The 19,497-nt window shown below is 34.8% G+C and overlaps 1 protein-coding gene across 11 annotated transcripts in view; it reads right to left on the bottom strand.

The window, feature by feature from the left end:
- Dlg2 (discs large MAGUK scaffold protein 2) overlaps positions 1-19,497 on the bottom strand; it is a 1,165,863-nt gene that overhangs the window by 295,760 nt on the left and 850,606 nt on the right. For all 11 annotated transcript variants that reach the window (XM_076843911.2, XM_076843917.2, XM_076843908.2 and 8 more), the window contains one exon: positions 16,110-16,212. In XM_076843911.2, the coding sequence (XP_076700026.1) occupies positions 16,110-16,212 (103 nt within the window). The remainder of the gene's footprint in view (positions 1-16,109; positions 16,213-19,497) is intronic.

The raw sequence follows: 19,497 nt of genomic DNA, 5'->3' as shown, positions 1-19,497 counted from the left end.
CTCTGGTGCTTCTGCCCAATAGTTTACCATTTATCTTTATAATTATTTTAAGGAAGAGCTTCCGCTTTTCCATATGGTTCATCTCATTTTCACAATGCTCAGGCTTAAAAACTTGAAAACTAAATCTTCATTGATCAATTGGTTTATTTGTCAAACTTATTGACTGCCTACTAGAGTCACTACCTTCCTCCATGAACCTTAAGATTTGTGGAGAGGTTGATGTTAGTTTACATTAAGTTTAAGACTGTGGGAGAAATGCAAGAGAATCAAATGAGCAGACCAAGCAGTGTTGCTCTGTTGAGGACAGAGAAGTACAGCCAAGGAAGCTTCTGGAGGATATGCTCTCCCTCACTTGTTCTTTGAAGCAAAAAGAGTTTGTCCAGTGGGCAAGGGAAGAAAGAAGTTTGGGGAAGTTGGAGTAAATAATTGCTAAGTGGCAGAAGACGAAACATCAGGATGATCAGGTGCATGATAAGCAATTTTTTTTTATCATTTTAGTGTAATGTGCAAGGAGAGGATATAGCTAGGGAGAAGAGGGTAAGAGGAGACAGGCATTCAGCTATATTGACTTAGATGAAAAGTATCTAAGACTGTTCCTAACCTATAGCAACTACTTGATACAAGCATTCATTTTTTTTCTAAAGATCAACTCTTATTTTATAAAATAAGGCATTTTACAGTTTATGTTCAGATATATTTGCATTTTCTTTATAGCTTGCTCTGTTATCTCAGGTTCTATCTAAGTAAAATTTAACTTTGTATGTTTGGTTCATAATTAGAAAAGACAAAGATATAGAATCGTAACAAGGAAACACAAATTGTAAGAGAAATTTAACAGCTCAGAAAAATCTATAATAATGCATATTTAACATTTCAATATCAATAACCACAAAAGGAACAAATAAAAGGTAAACAAGAAAATTAACTTTCTTTGCTTCCAATAAGATTGAATATTCACATATCAACAGGCTACTGAAAATAGTTTCTCTTGAATCTATTACAAGGAGGGGAAAATGTGTTCTTAACGGTAAATGGAACTAGCCAAGTTGAAAACATTTGATTTTCCTCAGCAATTTTCTCTGCATGTACTCTTGCCATCTACCCCCACCTCTAAAATCTTCACATTTTCATTTCTTTGGATTTTGTATCAGTTTTGCTTTGATGATGATTGTGTAGACACATTACTTTCATTATTTTCCACTCAAAATAGCAATTTGTCTGAAATTTCATAAGTAATTGGGTTTCTTTTGGAATGTCCTCTGTGTTTTTGTTGCTCATTACTAAGGATATAACAGTGGGAAACTGTCACTAAACCTCTATCATTCCTCCTTTTGCATACTGAAAAAACTTCCCACAATGAGTGTAGATTTTTTAAGAAATACTTAAAATAACAATGTTAAAATTTGACTAAAATGGGATGTGATAATTATATTATGAAAAAAATCAAATCAATAATTTATAAGGTCATTTTTTTATTATGTTATATCTGTTTATTGGAAAAGTGCTCTGGAGGAATGTGTGTTATGTAGTAGTCAATAGTCAAATCAGCACTAAGCCCTTCAGAGTCATCACATAAACTCTGAAAGGTGAAATGACTTGCTCAAGTTCACAGAGCCATTAGCCAACCTGAAATCAGAATCAAGGCCCATGAGCTTCTATGAGGCCATGGCTGAGTAACCACAAAGAAAGAAAGACTTATGTACTACTAAATAATAAAGAATTTTGAAAATCCTTATATGAAGATGTCTACTATGTGAAACTAGTTAAGTCTTGCCCATGTTTCTAAGGGAATGGGGTGGCTTTAACCATGACATCTCTTTAGACTACTGTGACCTCTTTAAAGGATACTAAATGTTCCATTTTTTTTTTTCTAAGAAAACATTCCAGTTAATGAAGAACAAGTAAATGAACTTTTCTTTTGAAACCTGCAATCCCTTGGCAATTTTCAGTACTTTAAGTGTTATAATAGTCACATTGAAAGAAAATCTAACATTTATAAATAATTTCTGATTTGGGGAAATATTAAAAAGCATGAAGAAGAGGTGTCCGTGATAAGTAAACTAAGAAATAAATTTTCCTCCTTAGCTCTTCAGGGTCTTATGCATTCTCCTATTGATTATATTTTCTCATTGTTAAAACATTGTCAATAAGATTTATTTATATTCCTTTATGGTCTCAGTTCCAGATTTTATTTAAATAAATTTCTTATTAATTAAATGAGTATTTACAGTGGCAAGAAGAAAGAGAGTCAATGAAGATAAAGTTTGACGTCTCACTTCCTTTTAATATTATTTTGATTTTTTGAACTCGTGATATATATTATCATTTTTAAAAAGTTTAAAATTATGTATGACCAAACATTTACTCAACATACTAATATTAATACTAACAAGTAACTATTTTCTCTAAATAAGTTTGTTTAGTAAACTTATGGAAAGCCTGAGAAGTCTACATTGGTTCAATTATTCTTACTTGGATAGAAGAATTATATAAGAGTATGATGCACAAAGAATGGAGTCAGAGCATCTGGGTGCAGGTTCAGCTTATAGCAATGTCTGGTTGCATGACTTTGGGAAAATCTCTTAACTTCACTGGGCTTCACCAGTCTCTTCACTTCTTGGGGAAGAACAACTGTTCTGTGGATACATTGAGAAGCATGTGAAAGCTCTTCAAAAACTACAGCCTTATACATGTGATAGCTGATATTTAATTTAATATCTCCCAGACTAAAAATTTCTCAACACCACTTGTAGGTTCATTTGCTTAATTTTCTGTTTTCCCACCAAAGTAAAAGGAAGAGTGTCTTTGTATTTAGTCAGTCTGGTTGACATCAATATCACAATTATTCATGGAAACTCAAGATCTACTCTCATAGAACAATTAGTTTTTTTGGCATTAATATCAGATTTTTTTGGTGGGGGCGGGGGGGAGCTTAGCCATGCTGGGCAAGTGCTCTCTCATTGAGCTTACCTCCTAACCCAGAGACCAATGTTTGGGAATTCTAGTTTCCTAAGCTTACTCAACAGGCATTTCAGTGAGGATGAATTTATTTTTCCACCTGCACTTCCAAGAAAAACTGAAAAGCAAGGACATTTGTTTAACTCATTTATTTATTCTACACATACTTATTGAGGCTCACAATGTGTCAGCCCCTGTTCTAGGCATGTGAAGACATAGCAGTCAAGATAGAAAATCTGATGATGAGCTCATGGAGTCACCTTCTAGTAGAAAAGTATCTGAGCTTGTGACTTTTTTAGGCCCTAACTACATAAAAATCTTAATTTGAAAAGATTTTCTTGCTTTCTGTTCAATAGCTCCCAAACTGTTTTGTTGCTAGAATTCTTGCTTCATGTGTCCAGGGCAAAGCATGAAAACCAAAGCCTGGCAGGAGTGGTGGCCAGGGCCCAGGTTGACTCTTCTATTCTCTTCTCCCTTGCTCTTGTCATTCCTCTGCTGGAACCCAAGACTCTTCCACACAGGGTGCTATCTCCACGTCAGTTTGTTACTGGAAGAATCTCCTAAATGCCTGTAATAGCCTCTCAGGGTCGTCTCAATTTTCTTTTTCCCTCTGGGTTTATTTTGTTCTCTCTCCATATAATAACCGCACAACAGGGTATCAGATAATTATTATAATAATGCTAGTTCCCACTTACTGAGATCTATCTGTCAGGAGCTATATGTGGCATTATACATGCACTCCATTTAATCCTCAGGAGTCATTCTGAGATGTAGGTGTGAATCTTCATTTTACAGAAAAAGAACAAGATTCTAAGAGGTAAAGTAATGTGTAGGAGACTATACAGCTATTAGTTATGGATCTGGGATTTGAACCATAGCTATCTGATTTCATGGCTGCTTCGTAAACTCTGTGAAGTTCTCCGACCCTCTCAGGGATGGTTCGAAGTGCCTTGCAAAGGTCTGACAGAGCAGAGGGAAGCACAGCGTTTACTCCAACATGCTTATTATCAACTCTTATAAACTAGCTGTCATTTATGGATGGCCTATTACCTTCCAAACATTCTACACCCATTTTTTCCAATTCTTCTACAACTTTGGAAGGTACCTATGATTGCCCCTATGCTATAGGTGAACACACGTGGGCACTGAGAGGTCGTGATTCACTTAAGGCCTCACGGTTGGTCAGTGCTGAGTCCTCTGCCTACCTTGATGCCAGTTTATACCCATAACTATTCTCAGATCCATTCTGCAGGCCGAAGATGCCCATGTTCCAAAAAGCCACAACAACAATTTTTTTAAAAAGAGCAAACTCGCCTCCAAAGTCCGTATGTGTTCATCTTTCCAGGGCCTACTCCAAGTCTCTACTGCCTGTCTCCATTCTCAATCACAACTGAGCACTAAGCTTGCAACCCTGCCTACCCAAATCCTCCTATTTCCCTACCCATTTGTCCCCTCTGACCCCTGTATTGTCATTTCTGTCCTTTGTTGTTTTCTCCACATCCAACATCCATTCTAGCCCTTTCCATTTCTCTCTGTCCAACTCATTTATCATTGCTTGATCTGTTTTCTTTTCCTTTCTTCTATGAGTATTCAGTTAAGTGTGCTGGTTGCTCTGGAGTTTTTCTGCCTCTGCTAGTCAGTTGTATGACCTTGGGAAAACCACTGATGCTTTCTGGGTCTCAGTTTCCTCATCTATAAAATAGGAAAAACAATAGAACCTATAAGTATTTGTGAAGTTTGAGTTCCCATGTGTGGAGATTTTAGAATATCATCAGGCATACATACCTGCTAGTTTTAATTATTTTATTTATTCCAACCATCTTCCTTTCTTTGCTTTTCTTTTTCTCTATTATTTACTCTGCTTTTGCTAAAATAAAAATATTGAAGAGAGTTCCCATAAAATGATAGTTATCATTGGCATCATTCATTTTATTTTCATTTGTTCCACATTTATTAAATGTCTGTTAAGAGCCAGGCACTGTTCAAGGGAATAAGGCTACAGAGATTAATAAAGCATGCTTTTCTCCAAAGGAGAAACTAGTCAATAATGTCTTGCTATGATTTAATGGTTTGGATGAATTTATGTATTCTAACAAGCCAATTTTTGTGTCTATTTATGTATAAACCACTTTCTCCCTGAGTCTACTTCTTTCTCCCTATTCTGCCACCACTTTGGTCTAACCACCACTATTTCTCACCAAGACCATCAACTGCCATAATGCCCCTTATTCAAGGTTTCTTTCTGCAGTTTTAATTACCCATGCTCAACCATAGTCCAAAAATATTGCTTTCGTACAATGAAGAATTCAGACACTTTGAGAGAGAGATAATCCCATGACTTTTGTTATGCTTGTTCTTTTTTTATATTGTAATAGTTATACTTGTTTTATTTTATTATTTGTTGTGGATCTTTTACTTTTCTTCTGTCATAGTTAGGTATGTACAGAAAACACTGTGGGTATGGTTCAAAACTATCCATAGTTTCAGGCATCCACTAGGGACCTTAGAATATATTCACGACAGATAAGGGGGCTCCTGTAGTCCTTCTCCAGACCCTTCAGTGCCCTCTGGTCAGCAGCTGGAGACATCGTCTTAAAGAGTAAGTCTGATCCTGCCATTCCTGGGCTTAAAAACATTTCAAAGACCTCTTATTAGTTCCAGGAAAATGGGCCAAATGTCTGTACAGTCTGGAGGGACTGACCTGGTCTCTCTCTTCTGCTTCTTTACAGTGTTTCTCCCACTTTCTGTGGTTTGCTGCCAGTTCCTCCATTGCACCATCCTCTCTTTCTAGGATGATTTTATACACCTTTCCCTTCTGAAATAATCTTCCTTACAACTCCTGCTGTGCTTTGACAAATCGATGCCTACTCACCCTTCAGATGAAACAAAGTATTACATTCTTCTCGAACCTCTAATCTAGGTAGGTCAGGGTATTTTGTTTGGTCTGGTTTTGTGTGTTCTGATTCTAATTTCAAGATCTATTTTTTTTTTTTTTTCCTAGAGAGCTCAGCTCGGCTTGTGTAATTCACTGGTGTGGTTTTGCTTGGCTGACTGCAGATCCATTCAGGCAGGGACCACATCTATTTTGCTTATCCTTCTAGCTCCAATATCCAAAGCATCATGTCACTCATTGGAAACATTTAATAATTATTAGTTGAATGAAGACTGAATGAATTTTTTCCTGCTATTACTTAATTTTCCCAATGTGTCAGCAACTTTTTATTAATAAAGCAAATTATCCTTAGAAGTGGGGATATATGATGAGTTTAATGAAACTGAGAGGGATTCAAGAAGATTGTTTTAAACCAAAGTACAATTTAGATACTTTTGCCTTTTATAGACTCAGCCATTGAGTCTATCAGAAATCCTATTTGAATTAGGAATCTATAAAGTACATTAACAATAAATATTTTACATTTCCTGGGCTTGGATTTTCTATACTAAAGCTGCCACTATTTGTGATTTTCAGAATTCATGGTATTTCCACTATTTCAGCTTTCTGCATCCTTGATTTTCTGAAATTGATTTTTTTCATATTACTTCATTTTAGCCTCAGTAAATGTATTTCCAAACCTAGCAATTACACTTTATTTTGTTACTCTATAAGATATAGGCAACAATGGATCTATAAACAAAAAGAATATGCACAGTAAGTTGTTAATCTTAAAACCCCCAACAAGCAATAAGTGCTTCTATCTGAATTGAACTTAAAACCATTATTGAAGGATTTAAATCCTATTTACACAAATACAGATCTTTTCCTCCCTCTAAGTGGGTGAAAGCAGAATTTTTATGTGTTTAATATGTATGAAATGAAAGGAGGATATTTAGAAATTACCTGCTTGGAATAATTGTTCTTTGATGACACGCTTTAATTAGAAGACATGGTAAGTTTAATTTTACAGAATGTTAGCAGAAAACAGCCCTGAGAATTATCTCTCAAACACCTTAACCAACAACCAAGGGAATCAATGTTCAGAAAAGTAATGTTACTTGGTCAATAAAGCATTGGCTGCAGAGTCAGGAACAGGAGAAGAAAAATGCCTCATTACTTAAATCTGAAGACTGGCTTAAGTAGGGGAATATTCAAGAAAAAATGCAGAATGGAGCATCCAGAAAATGGAATGAAATTCATAGGTATTTTTAACCTCCCTTGGTTTATATTGCTCTTCTGCTTGTGTACTGGAACATTCTTTTACAGTTTTCTAACATCCTGAAATTCTGTATAAAATGAAGGAGTTAGCTAGTGAGGCCTGTTCATTTTGCAAAACTGGTACAGTTGAGAATAAGATAAGGAACCTTTACTTCCATGCATTTGATTTGGGTATTGCTAATGGTAGGTATGAATGGTTGTCAAAATGTCTCTAGCACAGGAAAGCACAGGTTGCTTCCAGTATTAAGAGACTTATGTCACTAGGTGCCAAGAGAGCCCCCAAATAATTAAAAATCCCACACAATTTTAATCCCTTTGATATGAGTTTGACATATAACGTTCTCAAGATAGACAATGAGGTCAATAAAGTTTTATAAGAGTCATGAAATGATACCTGCTTTTTATTCTCATTACATTGTCCAAGTTTCAAAATGGGGTTTGGGCATAGGAGAAGGAATGCAGCATCATCATTAAGGTATCTGGAAAGAACCTTCCATGAATCTGCAGACTCCACAAGCAGAAATCATCTTTTTTTTTTTGTTTGTTATATTCTTTAGAGTTACATGTTAGATGGAGATTGGGGATAACACAAAAGCAATTAGAAGGTAGCTGGGAAAAGATTTCTGGCTGCTGGTAGAGGCATTATCTGTTAGAGGATCTTGGAGAAAGACATGGCTAAGCAAAAAATCATATGAAGTTTTATTTAAGTTTCTTTACTAATTCAGTAAAAATTACATTATGCCATTCAGATTAATTAAGCCAGAATTGATGAAACTTCAAAGAAATCTGGTATTTGGCAATGCAAAGCATCACTAAGGATGAACTGATTGATGATGGATAGATGAGTGAACAGATGGATGGATGATTAAAGGGTGTTACAGGAAGAGGTCAGGATGGGGAAAAAGAAAATTATACTAAATTCAACTATTTATTTAAGTATTAGTATTTCTAGGTTTATGATTATTTTCTAATTAAAAATAATTCCTTACATATTTAATAATTTCATGAATACAGAATTCAACTGTGATACATGAACAATAACATTTAACAACAGTAACAAGATAGAAAGAGTCAAGTTGTGCATATTAGAAAGCCTTAAGGCTCCTAGAGAATTTTTTTTGTGTGTGTGTGGGGAGGTGTACTGGGGATTGAACTCAGGAGTACTCAGCCACTATGCCACATTCCCAGCCCTATTTTGTATTTTATTTAGAAACAGGGTCTCACTTAGTTGCCTAGAGCCTTGCTTTTGCTGAGACTGTTTTTGAATTCTCAATCCTCCTGACTCAGCCTCCCAAGCTTCTGGGATTACAGGCATGCACCACGGAGCCCAGCTCCCAAGAGAATTTTTGACCCCTTTATATCTACTAGATTATAATATGTTTAAGTCTTACCCCTTCATCAATGGCTATAGTGAATTAAAAGAATTAAGGTCCAGCTACCCTTAACTTCAGTAAATATGACAATAGTAAGATACTGAATTACTTTCTTATTTGGGTGCTGATGAACTTTATTTCCCCACCATGTGTAAAATGAGGAAACCAGACAAGATGATCTTTAAGGATTCTTACAACTTTTAGTTTTTATTTTTCAGTGATTCTAGTTAAACTACACAGAAGCCATCAAGTTAATTAAATTGTGTATTCATTTCTTCTCATGCATTAAAAAACTAATGAAACTTATGCTTCTATGCCACCAGATTTTTAAGCTTAAATTTAAAGTTTAATAAGTGTAAGAGTTCTTATGAAAGTACCTTTCCTACCCTAACCATTTGTTTTTTTAAATAGGTGAGAAAAAAAACTCTTAACGATGAAATAGCATAAGGTCACATAATAAGAGTTTGCTCTAGAAAACTCTCTCCCAGTCCAGAGTCTGACACAGGACTTTCCCTTCAAAAATCTCATTTTAAATGTTCCCTGATGGTGCTGGTGCAATTTTTGACCAAGATTCACAGCTGGACTTAGCAAATCTTGCATGGGCATTTAGGATGCAGTTATTTGCCTTGAAAAAATATTTCAACATGCCACAGCTGCTCATTCATATGCATAAACCTGCATAGATGTTGATTTAAATAAAGCACTATGTTTTGCATTGTAAATAAGCTTCTTGGGTGGTGTATGTACTCACATTTCTGAGAATCTTCAGGTACAGGTGTCTTGTTCTTCAGGCCTAAGTTACATATTTATTTTAAGTGTTCATTATATCATCGACCTCACAGAGAAATATGCCATTGCATCTAACTGTGGTTTAAGCTCTAAGTCAGTGGTTACCCCAAATCAGATCAAAGTTTCATTTATTGTTGAAAGAAACATGTACTTTTTTAAAAAAAAAAATTGGAATTAGCCTTATAACTTATAAGAAGTTAAAAAAGATTATTTATATGATTTTGTTTTAAAAAATAATGTTACTCAAAGATATTTTAGAGTGATGCCCAAAGGACTTTCTCTTGGTTCACAGAAGCATCTAACGTGATGGGATTCATTCTTACCTTACCTCACTTACTACTTCTTTACTTAACTATGAGAGAAGCTATGCTAAAGAAAATGAAGCCTGAACACGTTCAGAATCTCAAAGGTCTTATAGAAAGATATGAATTTGTTTGTTAGACTGTATTTAAAGGGGAGGACAAGGCAAAGTAGAACTCAATGACACACAGCCTCCTAAATTACCTCAAGAACAACCTATGCATCCCTAGTGAAACAAATGAGCCATGACCAATAATTAGCTGCCACATGTCATAAATCAACTCTAGTGACACAGTCTCATGTGCCAATGCTCCAGATAGAGGGAGTCAAATCCAGTAGTGACAATGACAATTTTTACATGGTTCTGAAGCATACTAGAGTACTTCAAACATTTTTTTATTCTTTTGTTTTATTTAATTATATTTATGTGGTGCTGAGGATGGAACCCAGTGCCTTGCATGTGCTAGGTGAGTGCTCTACTGTTGAGCCACAACCTCAGCTCCTACTTCTCAAACTTTAACGGGCATACAAATCAACTGGACATCTTGATGAGATAAAGATTATGGCTTAGTAGGCCTGGATTAGGACTCCAAATTTTGCATTTCTAAGAAATTTTCATTAATATCTGTCTCTGCTGCTGGCCCATGGACCACACTTGGTAGAGCAAGACTAGAATGATTCATTTCTTCTCCCAGCTGCCCGTGTGGCTTACTCCCTTATTTCTTTCAGATATTTGCTCAAAATTCCTCTAATTAGCATACCTTTCTCTGGCCATTATGTATTTCATCTTACTTTGCTTCATATTTCTTTGTACTGCTTAACATTCATATGACACATTTGATATTTGAGAGGACCTGCTATGGTTCACTGCTTATTATTTCCTTAAACACTGACTGAAGCATAGTGTGTGTTCAGAAAATAATACCTATTGATTGAATGAATGTATAAATGCGAAACCACATCATCCTTCTGCCATAATTCCATAAAACAGACTGTACTTATAAGTCTCCAGGCAATAATCAATGCTGTCTCTTGTGTTTTTCTTTTAAAAGAATCTCAAATACCCAAATTAAAGAATAAAAGGCAAGAACATTTGCTGGTAAATGGTGAATCTGGAGACCATCATGCTAAGTGAAATAAGCCAATCCCCAAAAACAAAGGTTGAATGTTCTCTCTGATATGCAAATGCTAACACACAACAAGGGGTTGTGAGGGGAAGAATAAAAGTTCAATGTAGACAAAGAGGAATGAAGGGAAGGGAGCAGGGAATATGGATAGAAAAGATAGTAGAATGAATCTGACATAACTTTCCTGTGTACATATGTGAATACACCACAGTAAAACTCCACATCATGTACAACCACAAGACTGGGATCCTAATTAGAAAACAATATACCCCATGTTTGTATACATATGTCAAGATATACTCTACTGCCATGTATAACTAAAAAGAGCAAATAAACAAAAAGAATAAAAAGCAAAGAAAATCAGGCCCCTCTATTGTCTGCTGATATAGATATTGCTTGCTGATGTGACCTTACCCTTTTGCTCCCCTTTAGTCCATTCTGAATACTCTGAGTAGTCAGATTAGAGGCAAAGATGCAGTTATTTGCCTTGAGCATCACAGGGAACCAGTATCTGTAAAAACTTTTATCTTCATAGAGACAGCTTAGCAATTAATTGTTTCTATTTTGCACTTTATTCAGTGATTTTTATTGTCCACATGGTATTTCAAGTGAACTTCTGGTGCTTTATAATTTCAATACTAGTCAGTTAACTCATATTAAATATAGTAGTTATTATATAAGTGAGAAGGCAAGAAATATTGTAAATCTTTGCCCTGATCTTAGCCAGGAGAATACTCTTAGATCCTTTTTGAAAAATATATAATTATGTCATAAACAAAGTATTTTTAATTCATTGATGGTACTAAAAACTGGCTTCTCCAAGCTTAAAAACTGTTAGGGCTTTAATAATTTTTTTTTTGTGTGTGTGCTATATTATAAAGCAAAACCTATAGATTTTCTGCAGTGCAGTAGAAAGGGAGTTCATCTATCAGGTTCACTAAAGGCAAAAAGGCACCATCTAAAAACTCTATCAACATCAACACCAAATGTCCAAACCAGAGATTCATTTACTATTTCTGCATTAAATATAAAAACTCTAGGTATTCATGTAATATTTATTCAATAAACATTTCTTAAGCACTTATTATTAATATTTGTTTGTTAAAACACTGAAACTATTATATTGCTATTATACGGCAATGTTCTAAAACAAGGGGAGACTAACTTAATAATACATTAATAAAGTACAGTCAAATTTGTATTGAGCAAATTAGTAGAAGAGATAAAATGAGTGATAGAAGGCTCCTTGCTCTGTAGGAGCTTACTTGAATGAAGAAATGTGCAGATCTTGATAAGGGAATATACCAAGTGTCTGAAAACAATGTCTGGGGAACTCAGAGAAAGAATCAATCAACATGACTGAGAAGATTAAAATTGGCTTCGTAGAAAATTGAAATCTGAGGGTCCTCAAGATGACTAGGAACCATGCAGGTAAAAAGGGAGAACAAAAACATTCCAGGTAGGAACCCATGAAGAAAAGGCACAGATATGTGGCAGTTCAGAACTAAGTGTGGGAGCAGGTAGTAGACCCCTGCAATAGGGAAAGGTGAAAAAGGACAAAGCTCTGGGTGCTAGTGTGATTTACAGGGAAGGGTGTGGGAAGGGCAGGGGCTTGTGCACAGAGACACGGTGGGGTCATGTCTTTTAGAAAGATAATTCAGAAAGCAGTGGGAGAAGGTGACTGGAAGGCTATGTGTGTGTGCACGGGCAAGTGCGTTCATAACTGTGTGTGCGTGTGAGTATATAGGGCATTGTGTTTCCTAGTGTGAAGTGATACTGAGTAACTTCACTAATTGAACGTAAAAAGTTCAAGTTTTTACAGATACTGATTCCCTGTAATGCTTAATAAAATCATTCCTGACATATCAGATATAAGGTCTCAAAAAAGAAAAAAGAAAAAAAAAACTTCAGTATTTTCTTATTTTTAATCTAACACATGTTAATTTCAAGGTAAGCACACTACACAACTGAATTTCAAAAGGTGGCAAAATGAATTTCAGTCCTACCACCAGAGGGAAACATCAATTGTATGAGATTTTTCAAACTGGATTTAATTCTACTACATTGAACTACACATTACATAAGATTGATGATGGATAGAGTAATGCAGACAACCAGGACCAAGCTTATTTTAAGCAAACGCGTGCATAATTTCTGCCTCACTTGGCAGAGTGAAACTTGACAAAGAAGTCATTTATTGCTCTAGTATAATAATGTACATAAATGTAATATATAAATATATATTACAATATTACTTATTTTTAAAAATGTGCTAAACACTGTGAAAACATAACAGTTGGAAATAGTTTCATATTTTGTACCACACATTTATTTAGCAATTAATTTCTGTCTTTCAAACAAATATGAAAAGAGCAAGTAAGTAAAAATGAAGAATCTCTTTAATCTTTAATTCCCATCAAGTGGAAACTTAAGTACTGAGGTATGCTAAACTTTTATCCATCAGTTCAGCAGCTCTTTAAGAAATACCAATTATAAGGCTAGATACAGTTCTGTCAGTGAACAAAATCCAGGTATGGTGTCTACATACATGGAGCTTATAATCTTAAACAAGATATGCTTTCTACTATCTTAAACAGAAATCTCATCTGTTTTCAAGTCAGCCCTCATTCCCATATTTCCACAAAGTACTATTGCACTGTTCTGACCCCTGTAAGTTTATCCCTTCTCTGATATTTCTTGGTTCTTAAAAATAGTGACATTATCATAAAATTTGGTCATATGTCTTCAGGAACTGATCTCTAGTAAATGTATAAAGGTCCTTTCTCCTCAAAAATTTTTTAAAAATTTCCTTGAAGATGAATACAAATGCTACATTATTGGGGTAGAGGGTAAATTTTTCTAAATAATTGGTAATATCAGGGAAAGCATTTACAGAATTCCTGATAAAGTATTTGAAGGTGGCTGAAAAACATATTTTCTGGAAGCTTTGCCATTGACCATATGGAAAGAGATGTCATCAAAATCTTCTTTTAGCATTACCATAAGAGTAACGACATTGGTGCAAATGAAAGAAAGCTAGTGAGATTTTTTTCTTTTCATACTGGGGATTGAACCCAGGGGTGCTTTACCACTGAGCTACATTCCTAGCCCTTTCATTGTTTGATTTTGAGACAGACTCTTGCTAAGATATTTTGAGACTGACCTTGAACTTGTGATCCTCCTCCTTCAGTCTCCCTAGTACAGGGGACAATAATGTATAATGGGATTATAGGTGTGTGCCCAGTCACCATGCCTGGCTTCTGATGAAAATTTTCTGATGAAATCTCACAAAACAGTTTTTATTTCACTTGTCATTTTAAAAGTAAATTATTCATTATTTCCAAGAGATGTTATATAATTTAAATGGTCCTACATGACCAAAACAATCAATTTTCCAGTCTGAACAATAGTTCAATTAAGGCTTGGTTACACATAAAGTTTGCAAAGGGGAGAATAAAACTGATTGCTTCATTTTTCTATTACTACATTTTCAACTGATTTAAAGTTGTGACAAATTAGACTACAGACTATTACAATAGGGAAGTCATTTTGTAAATTCAATCTGTATTTTGGCATTCTGAAAGAAGTTTGCTGTTATTATTTGCAGGTTTCTTTAGAGCACTTTAAAGGCAATTATGTGATTTATAAAACATGCTTAGAATAGGCATCTTGATAAAGTACAGCACATTATCCAAATTAAGTATATTGCTTGAGGAAACCAAGCTACAGAAAGTTTCTGTAAGAAGTTGAGGATTTATACTGATAGAATGAGAGCATGTTTGTCTTTTATTGTAAACTTCAAAACCTGGAATCATTGTGTTCATGGTTATTTGACCACTCTTAAGACCTTCTATAGTTCTAATCACTTTATCAATCTGCAGACTTATTTAAGATAAAATATTCAGATATAGGAAAGCAGTCAAGGACAAAACATTTATGCCATGTCCCAGGGTATAGGGAAGGGCATAGTGTTAGAGACTGACAGAAAACAGCAATGAAGGAAATGGAGGATTCCAATGAAAAAGTTCTTACTCTGTATGATGTAAAATCTGTTAATCAAATGATGTTAAGTCAGTTATTTTCATTTTCTGTTTTATAATATTTGCTTTACTTTTATTTGAAAAAAAGATGTACTAAAATTTAAGAAGTAAAAAGACTTCCCAAATATGTCTGGGAAGAACACGTTCCATGGTCACTGGCATCATCCATCTCTGACCATCACAAATCTCCTTTCCACCAGTGGACTAGCCATATGTGTCATAGGCCAAAGGACACAATATTTATAAAAAAATTTGTAGAACTTACTTGCAAATTCTAATTCTAAAGTCAGTTATAAACAAAGAAATAAAGGTAACATACTAACATACACATTGAAGAAAATGTTTTCTTTATCCTGTTCTGCATATGCAAATTGGCCACCATAATAGATACTAAAACCTAAATTGCTACAGGCAAGACACAAACCTCAGTCTTCCTAACAGGCAAAGAAGTTAATAATCATTTGAAAAGACCAAAGGAGCTCCTGACACCCACAAGCACAGAGGCTCTTCCTTAATGACATTTTCTACTCTCAATTTCAGGTGTTTCAAACTCTCTGCTAACCACAAAACAAAAGCAATTAACTCCATTTCTTGAAGACAGAAGCCATGTTCTTTTTTTTGTACAAGGTCTAGTCCAAGTAGTACAGAATGTGCTTAGTATGTTTTACTAGCCAGAAAGCAATCTATAAATGAATTTTCTAAGAAATAAATCATACAAGAAGTAATATCCCAGTTGTCTTGTTGAGCCTCATTCTGAACACATAAACAGATGTTTAAATAAATGAAAGAGTAGGGTACAGCTAATCCAATTTCAGATATCTTATCAATTTTTAGTTGGCTAATCCAATTGATGACAATGCCATCTTACCAAGTCTCAGTTTTTGCAGTGATTTATTCCAAACAAGGAACAGTATAGCAGAAAAGTGGGGGAAGGGCACATCTAAACCATAGTAGTGTTCATGAGAACTAAATTAATGCCACAAGGAGAGACTACGGTCTACCTGTATAAATGAAATATCTCTCCTTTGCTTCATAAATCTAAATTGTCTTTATAGTATACATTAGTGACCAAAAATGCATATTAGATAAAAATATAAATGAAATAAAGCTGATGTTGGTTGATATTTATTTGAATTCAAGTTTTTCTATGAGCCTAACTGCCTGATGTTTTCCTGGTATTTTCTTTGGCCAATTACCTAATCCTGTCATTGAGGGTCTCATGTTCTTTGGACATTAATTATGAAGTTTTCCCTATAGGTAATTTTAAAAATTGTTGATGGTGACTATGGTTAATATAGGCGATCAGTAATGTGGATTCACTTTTACACAGAGACATATCAGAACATTGTAAGTTTGGGTTCTGACTGACCTTCAGGTTGATATTGTGCTATAATGGTCACCGTCTGTCCAGCTCCCTTTAATGCAGCAGCTGCCTGTTCATGAGATGCTCCACGGAGGTCAATGCCATTCACCTGAAAGAGGAAATCAGAGAATTTTAGGCATAGAATCTGTAGTATGATAGAAGAAAGGAGTATCCCAAAACTGATAAGCTACTTAAGATTATCGTGTGCCTTAAAGCCCCTCATCTTCTACTCAAGCATTTCTTAACCTCTATGAATTCCAGTTTTAATAATTTTTAAACAGCAGAAATGTAAAAATATTCATCTTGTGTTGGTTTCATGATCTGACTGGGATGGAAGCATTTTTATCCATTCATGTCTATGAGGATTTTACTGGGTATATTTACTATGACCCTGTAAGTTTCCTAGATTTTGAGGGTAAGTAAGAACCTTCAAAATTAGAGGAAAACAGGATAATAAAGAGAGACACATGTAATGCACATAGACAAGTACATGCTGACAGATTAATATATTCAGATGAGGTTCTGGGGAGACTGCATGGAATGAGGCTGGCTGCCAGCCAAACCCCTCTCTAGTCAATTGCCTAGTCCTGTCATACTGAGCTTGGTGAGACAGCCATGAGCTCTGTTCCAAAATAAACTTGAACACCCCATTTCTCATACAGAATTCCATAATGGATTCTGACAAAATGAAATAAAGCATGCCTGGGGTTTTGCAATTGCTAACTCCCATTCTGGGCCCATACAGAAAGAGAAACAGAATACCTAAAAAACAAGCCCCAAACTCTACCAGGGTGAAAAATCATCTGTAAGTCAAATTTAGTGAGAAGCAAAACTAAATTCAGAGTAAGTCAATACAATATAATTAGTGCTCTGTCTGCTGCATAAGAGGGACATTGGTTGGGGAACAGAGAATAAGAACCCTAAGAAGTTCTTTTGCTTGAAGTGAACAAACAGTAAGTCCAGTTTTCTTACCTACACAATTTTGTAGGTGGTATCATACTGCCCTTCCTTCCTTCCTTCCTTCCTTCCTTTCTTTCTTTCTTTTTGTAAGGCAGTTGTTATAGCCCATGAAAGAATAAATAGCTTATTTTCTAGTATTCAATATTCGAGTGGTAGACAGGGGTGGAGGTTACTACTTCCAGGTCTGGAGCATCAGTAATCTTCAATTCTGCAATTTCCTAACTTTGTTAAAGTCTTTTTATTTGCTTTATATTTTTCCTAGTATTTTATGTGTCTTTTATCCTGGTGAACTCTTTCCTGTGAGTATGGATTACACAGGAACACTGGGAAGCACATTAGCTGACCTGACCACGCCACCTACTAGCTGAGTAACTGTCACATCACCTCCCTGAACCTCAGTTTTCTCCCATCTCAGAGGGAAGGGATGAGTAGACTATCTGAGTCTAAAACCTCCTTGAACTACACAATTCCAGATCTACTCCATGGTAGAAGACAGTTATGTAAGTCATGTTGGAGACCATCCAGGCTGTTGAAAAGTCAGAAGTAGAACTCTGGTAGCCAGAGAGATGAGAAAGGCCATTATTATCCAGGCCTTCGTAATAGGAAATTGAAGAACACAAACTACATGTACAAAATAATTCATCTCTTGTTAAATGATGATAAAGGTTAACTTTTTGTTAAAAAATATGATCGTACTTTGTAACTTCTGTTTCAGAAAGGTGTAAAAGAGTAGGTAAAGGTCCCCTCACCATTCCCACATCCAGAGGTAACCACTTTTGTGTCTACTCCTTAGAAATTCACCATAAACACCTATAACCACATCACTACTGCTGCTGCTCTTTCTATATATATATATATATATTTTTTTAACATACTATTATCTTTTTATTAAAGAATATATCATATCACATATAAAATGTGTAATGTTTTGTTTTACTTGTCATTTAACAATGTGTCTTGGATATCTTTCATACAAGCTCATATCATTCTACCATTTTGTGGAGGCTAGTATTCAATGGTGTAAATGTTCCAGCATTTTTCCATAAGATCCCTAATGATATTGATATGCTAGAATCATTTCCAGTTTTTTACTACTACAAACACTCATTAACATATTTTTGAAGGGTAAATTCCTTAGAAATGGACTTCCTAAGTCAAATGGTGTTTCCAGTATTTCTTTTAATTTGCTATTATGCATTTAAAAATGGTTATTTATTAAACATACTGAAATTCATAAAAAAACAAAACAAAAAATAGGATAAAATCTTGTTTCCCAGGGAACATATTGATAAAAAAAAAATAAGTACACATGCACACAATGTACGTACATAAAAATAAAAGGTTCTCCTACCTCTTATTATTGTTTCCAAAGGTAACTATGTTGGTAACTTATTATATATACTACTATTTATTTTATTTTTATTATGAATAGAAGCTGGTTTATAAAATACACAATTTAAAAATTTCATATATATAAGACCATAATCTACGCATTTTTAATATCTTAATTTTCCCACCTACTAATATATTTTAGGAAGCTTTATTAGTTAACATATTACTGCACATTGATTTCATTCTTTTTAATAGTTGTAGAATATTCTAATATTCAATGAAAAACAATTTATTGTCCAGTGCATAGTTTATGGACACATCAGTTCTTCAGTATCTTGCTATTATAAAGAATTCTGTAATAAATATTATCTATCAGTAAGTTGAGCAAAGGGAATGAGCATAAAATTTTGATAGCCATTGCCAAATTGCCTCCAAAAATATAGTACTGATTATACTTCTACAAGTAATGTGTGTGTTCCACTTCTATTTTAGTCAGCTTTTTCACTGCTGTGACCAAAAGACCTGAAAAGAACAATTAAAGAGGAGGAAAAGTTTATTTGGGGGCTCATGTTTCAGGGGTCTCAGACCATAGACAGTGGGCTCCATTTTGGGGGGCTCAAGGTGAGGCAGAACATCATGATGGAGAAAGTGGTAGAGGAAAATAGTTAAGACATCACACCAAGAAGGAAAGAGAAACTCCACTCACAAGATACAAAATATAAACCCCAAAGGCATGCTCCCCGTGACCCATCTCTTTTAGCCACACCCACCATTTTGAAAGGGATTTATTTACTAATTGGGTTAAGAACACCTTTGAATGTTCTTGCATTCTCTCATACATGAGCTTTTGGGGGATACCAAATATCTAAGCTATAACAACTTCCTTATATTCTTACAATAATTATACATACTGAAACACTTGATGTTTTCCATTTGGATAAGGAGACAATTTAATTTTTGTATTTTGCATTTCTTGTTTGAAGTTAAGTATCTATATGTTCATAGGTTATTTAAATTTCTTTTTACATAAAATGTATGTTCTTTTATTTTGCCTATTTTTTGTTTAATTTGTTCTTTTAAAAATTTATGTGTACACGTACAC

The sequence above is a fragment of the Callospermophilus lateralis genome, chromosome 2, assembly GCF_048772815.1.
Source record: "Callospermophilus lateralis isolate mCalLat2 chromosome 2, mCalLat2.hap1, whole genome shotgun sequence".
Classification (NCBI taxonomy): domain Eukaryota; kingdom Metazoa; phylum Chordata; class Mammalia; order Rodentia; family Sciuridae; genus Callospermophilus; species Callospermophilus lateralis.
This window is presented reverse-complemented; position numbering and strand designations above follow the sequence as displayed.